At 35.1% G+C, this 11,531-nt stretch overlaps 1 protein-coding gene across 1 annotated transcript in view; it reads right to left on the bottom strand.

The window, feature by feature from the left end:
• Positions 1-2,195: 2,195 nt before the first annotated feature.
• Positions 2,196-11,531, bottom strand: part of LOC135200760 (iduronate 2-sulfatase-like) — a 70,102-nt gene continuing 60,766 nt past the window's right edge. Inside the window, 5 exon segments of the mRNA XM_064229376.1 lie at positions 2,196-3,259; positions 3,261-3,682; positions 6,509-6,627; positions 10,242-10,404; positions 10,509-10,668. Of these exon segments, the coding sequence (XP_064085446.1) occupies positions 2,858-3,259; positions 3,261-3,682; positions 6,509-6,627; positions 10,242-10,404; positions 10,509-10,668 (1,266 nt within the window). The 3' untranslated portion in view covers positions 2,196-2,857.

Raw genomic sequence — 11,531 nt, 5'->3', positions numbered from 1 at the left:
TTGAATCCTTTATTTAAAATCAATTCATTTGCCCAACCCTACTACAGTTGAGAAATGAGCCTAGGTAGTCTGGTTAAAATATATAATAAGAATACCAGTACATAGATACATGACACTGCAGAATAGTACAATGCGTAAAGGATATAGTAGTTAATACTTAAACATAGTAAACATGTTTCTCAGCAAAATAAAAATGAAAACAAGGTACCTTTAATGAAAAACCTGTGTAGTTATCACAGTCCTTAGCAAGTCTTTCCACAAATATCTGCAAATGAAAAATAATGTGGTGTCAATATTTCTGTCTATTCAACAATGCTAATGGAGAAATTTCTAACATACCTCACACTATTAGTTGCATAATACAGCATTCCATTTTCTGAGAGCAAACTCTGTTAGTATCCATCTTATATTGGTCATATTAGCTAGAGCCTAGTGAACAGCCAATGTTTTAGAAACAGGATAAGGGAACTATGCAGCAATTACCTGAAACAAAAAGAAAATGCAGGCATTTCTAATTCATAAAATGGGTGACACATACAGCCCTGTCTGGTTCTGTAAGTAATTAGATGAAAACAAAAACAAAAGCACAATAACAATCTTTAGACATAATATATTCCACTGACATGACTTTTTTATTAAGAACTTATTACAAAATTTTTTTTTAAGTACTACAGTAAAGTATCTGAAAACTCTTGAAGTCCAAAAGAGTATTCTTGACTATATTAAAATGTTATTTGGAAATCATATTTATGTATTATTATTCAAAATGTGTCCAGTACACATTTGTATGGGAAGCCTATACTAGTTAGTCCAGAAAGTAGCAAAATACTCATGAAAATAAATCTAAATGTCCACTAACAAATTACAGTTTACAGATATACATACAGCGATTGAGACAGGAACATGAAACTACATTGCATTACATTACAATACTTATTAGGCCAAAGTCTCATGAGAAATATAAACTGCTTTTAAAAATTCTATAAAAACAGGTAAGAAACAATGACTCTCTGTAGTTCTATATTACATGCCTTAATTACGCGCTCACTAACAAATTGTTAAGGGGTTATCAGCTGATAAGCCTTCAAGACTGTCTTATCAGTAAATTCAGTACCCAGACATCAATCAAATTTTGTTAGTTGAATTGAATTTAAAATTTAGGCCAAAGGCCAAGCACTGAGACCTATGATGTCACTTAGCGCTGAAACAGAAATTGACAGTAAAAGTTTAGAAAGGTGTAACAGGAAGAAAACCTCGCAGTTACACTATGAATCAATTGTTAGGAGAGGGTAGACAGGAGATGGAAGAGAATATGGAAGGAAGTACAGTAAAAGGAATGAAAGTTGCAGCTGGGGCCCGTAGAATTTTCTTAGTTGATGTGGTTACAACAACTCTTATCAAAACTTCGATGTAATCTTAACTCATAAATATGAAAAAGGTGTGAATTATTGCCAGCCAGTTTAATGAAAATGTTTCAAAATCACTGGCAATAACATTAGACACTGCCACTTATTCATAAATTTTGAAGATGGTGGTAGCATAAGAGCTCAAATTAATAGGTAAAAACAATGTACCAAGAGTACTTTGTACTTTTAGGGATGTTGTACTGCACAAAATATATATCTGTCACACACATTTACTTATATTAGTTTTTTTTCCCTTTGCTACTGAAAAAAGCACAATCACATCAACTAGTACAGCATCACAAACAGAGTCAAAATCCATTAATTTGTATGAATTGGAAAACATTTTCTAACTTGAATAAGCAGTATTTCTTGACCTTCAATTTTTTTTAATGGTCCCAACCTAAATGCACAAAAGACTTCTTTTCTGTCATGTATTTCTTACACCAAACAGTATGACAATTGAATTTACATTGTTCTAGGCATTTTCAGTAATCTTGAGAAGATTTATGGTCTATGCTGTAAACACAAGGATATGTATACATATACAAATCCTGTACCTTGGTTCAATTTACTGCACCTTTGAAATTAGGGATTTAAACCTATGCAATTTGGTACATATGAAGTTGTGGGGGGGGAATCTGGAACCAGTCCCTTGTGTGATAATTGTATTTGGATTTGTGGATTTAGAAGAATGTTCTCTGTATTTCCTAATACAAAGGTTTGCCTAAAGGGTTTGTATCTAAATGCAGTGCAATCCTAATGTGTTCTATTAGGTTTTAAAAAAATCAATTGTAAGAAAAATACAGAATTTTTATTTGATGCAATATAGTGAAGAAACTGGTTTTATTAAAGTTAATCAAGAGGAACAATCGTACTTTTTACTAGAATGGTACAAAGGGGTAAACAATCAACTTCATTAATTGCAGTCCAAAAACTTACAGACTATCACCTGATCAAAACATGTAACTTCTGCAATTTATAGATTTTAAGGTTTTCATCAATGAACTAGGGTTCCAACTTTGATGATGCATGCCAGCAAATATTAATCATGTCTAACACACTGAACATTCTGCTTCTGACTGAAGGTATTGCAGATGAAATAATTAAAATTCTAAAAAGCTGAAAAAATTAACCACATTTTTGTTTAGAAAGTTCAAAAACGAAAAAATTGACCACATTTTTTTTTAGAAAGTTCTAAAACTAAGATGTTTTACCATCTCAAATGCTATTTGTGTAAAATGAATGGTAACTTTAATTTAGCACATCATAAAAACTACTTTATGCTAAAGTAAACAGCATACCAGGTATAAAACAGGTACCTTTCTTCCACTATGTCCCACCTGAATAGAAGTAATTAGTCTCTTAACTCTTAAAATAAATGTGACATCTAATTTCAAAAGAACTTTACAAAAGGAGAAAAAGTTGCATAACACACTTGAAAACATGGTATATCAGGCTAAACTGGTCCTTTTCCTCCAGTGACTCAACTGTTTCAGAAGGTGTTTTCTCTGCATCTGGTATACTTTTTTATGGCACACATTGTAATCTTCATTGTCATCAAATTTGTGATCATATAATTCTTCTGCTACTATTTCACTCCAGTCAGGTTTGTATGTAACATTATTGAACTTCAACCAAGTAGTATAACGAAATCTGTGAGTTCTCATGGAGTATCCCATTATCCTTGTCTCACTTGTTCGAGGCTGATCACTGTCTGGGGACACCGAGGGGTTTAAGCCTGGTCTTGGGTATTGACTAAAAGATACTTTTTTAATTCCAGTACCACTTTTTCTTGGCTTGATGGTATTTTCAATTGCATTATGAAGTTTGGTACTTAATAATGGTGCTAAACTATTCCCCTTCAGAACATATTTCAATATTTTGTGAATATTCTGGACATGATGGAACAGCTGGGAGTCCAACCAGATCGACTAACGTAGGAAACAAATCCACAAGTTCTACTACACCTTCATAGCTCGAAAAATGAGAATTTTCTCCCTTACTGTGATGCCTCTCTTCATATTTTGCATGAAAATTACTATCATCAGACTCCCAAATAGATGATGAACGGAGAGTTTTGATATGATTTAAACTCTCATTACCATTGCTTACATCTAAGCTCTTTCTTCTAAATTCATGCATTCTGTTTTTACTATGTGCTTCTTCAGATATGCGATCAATACTCGACTTCAGTTTGCTAATAATAAAAGGAACTCTTGTAGCAACTTCATAATTGCTGTACTTAGACCATTCTTGATGTTCACCCAAAGACCAACCTGAAAATAAAAAACTTGTTCAATACACCCTAAATAATTTCAAAAGAAAATACAGATGAACACTCAAAGATCCATTATGAAACTGACTGAAATACATGCCTTGAAATGGGGCATACTTCAAAAGAAGTATAAAGCTGTCAGTCAACCTTTTCTTTTAAATACTGATATTTGTCAATACTATATTGAACATAATTATGTCATAAATTAATTAAATGAAATTACCGAGTCAACATATCTACTCTCACAAGATTCTGCTAAAAGATTTATGCTATAAAATTAGTGGTAAACTTTGGTGCAATGTTAAGATAAAAAAGCTGAACAGTTAATTTTAGAGACTGAAAGGACAGGATGAAAAGTAAAAGGCAATAGTCAATATAGCTAGGAAGAAGAAAGAGTATAGTCACTACCGCACTTACGAACGAGTTACATTCCAGGCAGCTTTTCGTATCTTGTATTGTTCATAAGTTGGTTTTTAATATGTTGACATTACAGAGTTATCTTAGGAGTTACAGATCATATTATTTTCACTGCAGTTTTAAACCATGCAGTAATATAAAGAATTACTTTGGATACTAGAAAGGTAAATAGAAGAAGATAAAATTTAGATTCATGAACATTCAAATTTTGGAATTTTTTCCATGCTTTGAAAGCTATAAACTTGGTGAGAATTTCGCAGGGGCAGTGTCTGACATTGTAAGTTCAGATACTGAACAATGCATATCACCATATATATTGACAAAAATGTATTATAAATCTTTTCTATGGGGAGAAGGAATAAAGACGATGGGAATTCACCCAAGAACAAGTTAAATTGGGAAGATAGAAATAAGTATGAATGTATTACAAGATTGGATGCGTATTCTTGTGATTGTATGAAGATACACGGTAGTTAATCAAAAGAATACTTGGGATAATAAAGGAAGGGTATAAAGAAACAGGTTCTTCTTCTTCCTTGTGTTCTGTTCTTTGCAAAATTTCTTACTATAAGAACAGGTGTGCAGAGCAAAATCTGAACTTGTGACCCTGTCTGTTTGTATCTATGAATGTTTGTAACTAGAATGTTTGTAAGTAGGGTGGTGACTACTGTCAAGAAGATTTTGTTCCAACTACTACAGTGTACCATTCAAGTTGAATAAATATACTATGACCAAAATATAGCAAATTTTAAAAGTAAGTAATTTGTATTTTTCCTAACATGCAAACCTGAAGGTCTTTACGTAGGGATTTAGCTTGTAAACGAGAGCTGGAACAGCTGTTTAACTTTCAGACAAGGCTGTTAACTATTGACAGTAAGGGGGAAGCCCTGTCAACTTGTCAATCTGCACTCAACTTTGCCTTTCAGCTCAGGTTCCAGAATGAAGGGTGGCTGAAGTGGGATGTAAATGTAAAGAACTTCAGGTTTGTATGTGAGGAAAAATTCAAATTACTTTAAAAATTTGCTATTTGTTCCTACACAAAAATGACAAATTTTAACCCAATTTGTATTTTTCATAACTTACAACCCTGAGGTCTTAACATTAGGAGAAATACTCAGCGCCAGCTGGAAACCGGTAAAGTTGAAAATAATTGTGTACGCAAGGGATTATTGGCATCTGTGCTTGGTCACGAGACATGTGGAGCCACCCACATACCCCTCTTTAACTCACTGACTGGTTGGTTCTACCCACCAAGGAATCCTTCCTGGTCTGGAGGAGATGAGGGAGTAATCCCACACCTCTAGATTGTTGGACATATGGGATGTTGTAATTCCTTTTGGGAGTGGATCAAAAAGGACTCCCTCAACAACTCATAAGGGGTACAAGCTAGGTTCCTTAAGATGAAAGTCACATCCAACTCGGGGCCTGTGATCCCTGGCTGGGTGGACTGTTTGAAACTTTTCAGAAGCATAAAGATCTCTGAAATGACGCGAAGCTTCTCTTGGCAATGAAAGGTAATTATATAAGAAAGCCCATTTTCCACAGGTAGGATTCTGCAGGTATCCAGATATCTTTGCCATGTGTCGAGAAAACTCTTCGCGTACAGGAGACGCTGGATAGTCTCTATGAAGTGCCATCGTTTTCACTGCCTGGTGATAACTCCTGATGTGCAACTGGCATAGGAGGCTGAACTATGGGGGAAGCTCTCTTGGAACCTCAGAACAGAGCCAGTAGGTCCTGAAACACTTGGCATGTGGCCACTGGGAGCTACTGGAGTTGATCTATGGGTGCTGAAAAGCATCCTCCTTCACAACCCACAGTCCAGCACAACTGAGCAGAACACCCGTACTTCCTGTTGTACCAGGTTTGAAGAAATCATGGTTTGGACTCCCCATAACTTAAAGAATCTCTCTGCAATGGACTCCATCCCTATCACCAAGCTCTGGCAACTGAGATTGTCTGCTGCCAAACTCAGGGTTGTGGTAAAAACTTGAGAAGCTGATCTCTGTCCCTGCAAACTGCAGCAATGAGCTTGCCAGAACCAGCCAATTGCTCCGGTGCTTCTACAGACATACGGGTGGGAACAAGCTCAAAGTAAACACTTGTGGAGTGGTTGAGACTCTGAAACAAAGTGCCTTGAACTAGAACATTCTACCACCCAGGGGAAGGAGGTGTTACTTGTGGGAGGACTGATGGGTAGGTAATGAAAATACACATCCCTAAAATCCACCAAAAGCATGAAGTAGCCCTCGGATTTTATTATTATAGATCATTGGGAAGGGTAAGGAATGAATTAACACTGATCATTGCCCGTTTACTAAGCTCTTACTCTAAAATAATTTTCATATCTACCTGAAGTTTTCTAAAGGTTTAAATGCATCAAAATATTAAAAATAAACCTCATACATACCATGGTCTCCTAACAAAGCGACTACAGTATCTGGAAAATCACTCTCAACTGTAGCTAGTATGTGCCCTATGAGGGAATCAACATAAGTTGTAGCAGCATAGTACCCTTGCCGTATATATCTGAAAGTAAAAATTAGGTGGCATTTAATAACAAAGTTTCCTAGTCAAGTTAAGATCCTATTTTCCAATAACTAACTGTATGATTGGATTTCAAATAACTGCATGGTACAACTTGCAATTTTTGTGCAATATTAGGGAAATAGCAGCAATTTTCTTATCCAATGCATCCTAAGCAGTGAGGCAAGATCTGCAACTGTGTGGATATTGCCAATCATCATTTAATCTTGTGTATCTAGATTGCATGTACTGCACTGTAGTATGAAGAAAGAATATGACTATTTTAGCTCATGGTTATATCTATTAAAGTTAGATATATTTTACTGCAACCGAAATGATTGTAGATTTTCTTCGCCATCGAAATATTTTGTTTTGCAATAAACTCATTAGTACTTGTAATAAGCCTAATTTCTTGTTAAACTATTTGGTCCTACGTATTTATCCTTCAGTTTGGAAATGGAGTGATAACTGCTGAATATTATAGAACTACCAATTATTTTCCATCAGATACCCCCTCGTTTGAAATTTTCGCATGAGTTTTGTATATATGATGCCTATTGTTTGTTCAAGATGAGAATTGGTGCTATGTTTCAAGTAGCCTTGGAAAGAGCAATTCCTATAATTTTAGTGATTTCTGAATTTGATAAGTCTAGCTAATTAGAAATTGAATTAGCTTTAGCCAAATTCTTTCTTAATTTTGCATATTGACTTTTTTTTAAACATTACCTCTTAGAGTGTGTTTTGAACTGTGCTTCATTGTAATTACATAGTTTCTTATTTACTTTTAGGCCCGATTAATGACTATTTCAAGTGGTAGTTAGTTAACTTCCATATTATGTTTTACCTTGTTCCTTTTACCTTGACCCTTTTGTAGTGGTATATATCCTATAATGGCAAAAGAGGAATAGCAGTGCATATCATATGGTAATCATTATTTCACTCCATAGTACGTATTTGAATGAAGCTTGTGGGGAAACGTTCAGATCACATAAATGGGCCATATATGACTACATGGTAACACTTATGTCAACATTCACATCTTAGCTCAGGATATAAGTTAGGTACTAAGTCCATATCATAAACTAGCGTCATGCAGAGTAGGTAAACATTTTCTCAGAAATGGAATGCACAGGTGGTTAGATTCATCATCAGAAAATCTTATGTTAGCAGTGGGACAGTGAATCCTAAATTCATTTATTTCCCATATTTCTGCAGCTATTTTAGCACCTCAGGGTTCTTCTGCTTCAATAGGCAAAGGTTCTGATCCTCAGATAAATTCAAAAGTGCTTTCAAGCAGATCCTACAGATCCAATCGGCTAATCTTCAAGTGTTTTAGCAGCTTAATCCTTTCGACTTAAACTAAAATTTTGGATAAGTGGGATACGCAATATTTAATAACTTAGTTGTGAAACCAATGCAGTTCAACATAAAATTAATTTTCCATATAAAACCAAACTTATCATGAGCTCATTCTTTCCAATATTCCTGACTTGCCTTGTCTCACAGCTCATGATTCAGATGACACAAAGGCTTACAGTGATTGCTGTGAGGGATGTGAGGATCCTCCCAAGAAGGAGAGCAGTATCAACTGCATCCTTTCTTCACTTCAGAGATTGGGGTAATCAAAAGTAATGGACTAGCAAGAAAAAATTAAAAATCTAAAAAATTTGTTTTAGTCACATTCATCATAAACATGCATCCAAATAGCAGTGATGACTTTGTAACTTCTGTGTTCCTTTACATTTTGTACAGGCACTTTGCAAGGAAAGCTTGCATGTGACCAGCAGATTTCTGTTATTCATTTCTTCTCCGTACTGTGCTTTTTCTATATGAACTTTCCATAATTTCCTGGCTCTCCATACAGGTCTCATCCTTCTGCTTCTACATCTACTGCTTTTCTGACAGTCCTCTTCTTTCCATTCAACTTCTCCAGCTTTTAACCCTTAATGAATGGACATGCTCACATATGAGTAGCAATAACAGGTTCTGGGTAGTGGACGGTGTCACTCATGGTGAGTAACAATAGTACTATTACGCACCAACGATTTGGAGGAATCAAGCAGGAAATAGGTGCCATTACTTGTATAGCCCACAAATTCACTAATGGCAACTTTCAGATTGGTAAAAATCAACTGGGCGGCTCAAGAGAGTTAGTTTGGATCTTGACTTCAAGGGAGCATGCACTGGTTCTCTGTCTCACATGACATCTTTTTATAAATTTGTCTATATAAATAGTATACCAAGGGGTTGCTGTTGGCTTTAGTTTTTTATCTTTCATGATAGAATGTCAGTTATAATTGCAATTTTGCAAATTAAAGTGCAAAGAAATACTAGAAAAGACATGTATAATCCAAAAAAATTACTGCATCTTTGTTCTCAGTAATTTACGTAAATATATTACAGCTCTGAATTTGTTACTGAAGTTATTTCCTATCTGTTTTGATATTGTATGAGCTGCAATTATAATTTTATATTATAAAATAAAATAAACTTTTATTTAGAAAAAACATGTCTAACATGGTAAAATTTACAATTGTGTTGTAAAAGAGGCCCCCCCCCACCAAGGGGTTGTAAATAGTAATTTTTAACTTCTTGTGAAAGATAGGGAAAATTTTTTTTAATTTTTTTTCCTTACACCATATGCATTTATAAATTTTCCTCTTTCCATTGGGTGTTTTTTTTTTTTTTAATTGGCAGACCTCAAAGTTTTGCTGGCCTGGGGTGCTGCATATTGATTTTTTTTATTCTTGCTCCTAATGGTTAAATATTTCTACTAAAAGATTCTGTTGTCAGCAACAGGTCATCTGCGTAAAGCACCTTTCAGGGACTCCCTTTTCTGCATTCCTTTGTAGCTTCTTCATTATGATGATAAACAGCAGATGGTTCAGTGCTGATCCTTGATGGACACCAATATCTACTAATCTCAAATTCTTCTGGTACACCTATTACTGATTCAACTCCATTTCTACCAGATCCAAACATTTTTGTGAGAACCGTATAAAATAAGTGGGGAAATCGCAAAGTTTAGAGGTCAGTCTTTGTTAAGAATTCACTTTCATCTTTTATCACCTATTTTTGATGATAATTTCTTGATTAAAACATATTCTGGTCGTAAGTTTGAGATATTTTTTCCAAAATCTCTGTTCTTAGTCTTAGTAATAGCAAAAATCACCAGCAAACAGTAAGTATGAGCAAGAAAGTTTAGAACAACACAGCTTGCTAAGAGGTGCAGTATGGGAAATTATTAAACAATAATCAATGAGATTACTGAAAAATATCAACATTTACATGGAGTTAATGTAAACAAGTCATTAGTTTCACATACATACAGCATCACAACTCTCAACTTTATAATGCATATCCAGAAGAGGCCTTACAACTTATGAGCACTAAAAGTGAAAAAGGTTCCTTATTTGATTTTAACTAAATGTAGCAACATTCAAGATTTAAGAAGTAAAAAATGTTATATTCATGGAACCAGGGAGATACAGATGATGACTAGAAAGCTTCTACTACTGTAAATCCTTCATAAATGTATATAAAGGGTGAGTTAACTTGAGATTTTAACACCTTAAATATATTCAAATATCAATAAACTTTTAATATTCATACTTTACCTCGCATAAGATTTTGGAATTGGACCATAAGGAAATGATATATTTAGTTCTCTAATATCATCCCTTCTTCTCAAGTCATTCCATGGATTCCAAGCAACACTTGGTAGCCCTTTTGGATAATCTTCATTTGAAGGCATTGGTACCGTATCAATAGGGTAAAAATCTGAAAAAAAGGGAAATGTTTAAAAAATTTCTATCACAGTCATAAAAATCATAAAATACATTAAGCAAACACTGTGCTACTGTATCATACCAAATAGTACTTACCAATAAATTTCACAGGAAATTTCAGTGGAATGTGAGGTTTATGGAAACCAACTGCCATAAAGAATGGCTGGTCACCCTCTAATGATCGATTTTCAAGCCATTTCACTGCAGATATGGTTGTTTCTATGTCAGGCAAGCTTTTGCCTGGCTGTTTCTCAACCTAAAACAGTTACAAAGTACAGCTTAATACTCCATAGAAATATGATATTGTTATGATACAATAAAGTTTGTTCATACTTACCTGGCAGATATATATATATATAGCTGTATTTTCTGAAGTCCGACAGAATTTCAAAAACTTCCGGCACACGCAGTGGTCGGCCAGGTGGTTAGTACCCATTCCCGCCGCTGGGAGGCGGGTATCAGGAACCATTCCCATTTTCTATTCATAATTTTTATTTCCACTGTCCCCTGAGGGGAGGTGGGTGGGTACTTGATTATATATCTGCCAAGTAGTATGAACAAACTTTATTGTATCATAACAATATCATTTTGTTCATGAAACTTACCTGTCAGATATATATATAGCTGAATCCCACCGTTGGAGGTGGGAAGGGACAGAATAGAAGGATTTTGGGAAACAAATGCATGCAGACGATTTACATCTTGGTTCCACCTGTTAGCATAGCTGGCTTCGTGGTTATTGCCACGTAAGTCTGCTTGTGCTACTAGAGTTGCCAGCGAGGTAGAGACCTATATAGCTGGTGCACTCCAGATGATCTGTCAACAGGGGCGAGACCACAACGTGACTAGACCATATTGACCATACCATGAGGGCTCAAGAAGTAAAATACAAAATAAATATATATACTAAATATATATATCACCACCTGACCAACCTAGCCAAAGTTAAGGTGTGTTAACTAAGGTCTTAAGAGTTAAGAAGTCGCCGTTGTCGGCGACTCAACAACTAAATTAAGAGCTCTTCCTAACCATTTTCTACAGGATAGGATGAGTGGTACTTCTTGCCCCCAAGATTGTGTCTGCAGACACGTATGGCCCTAGCGAGCAGCAGATCTCATA

Source organism: Macrobrachium nipponense, chromosome 27 (genome assembly GCF_015104395.2).
Source record: "Macrobrachium nipponense isolate FS-2020 chromosome 27, ASM1510439v2, whole genome shotgun sequence".
Lineage (NCBI taxonomy): Eukaryota > Metazoa > Arthropoda > Malacostraca > Decapoda > Palaemonidae > Macrobrachium > Macrobrachium nipponense.
This window is presented reverse-complemented; position numbering and strand designations above follow the sequence as displayed.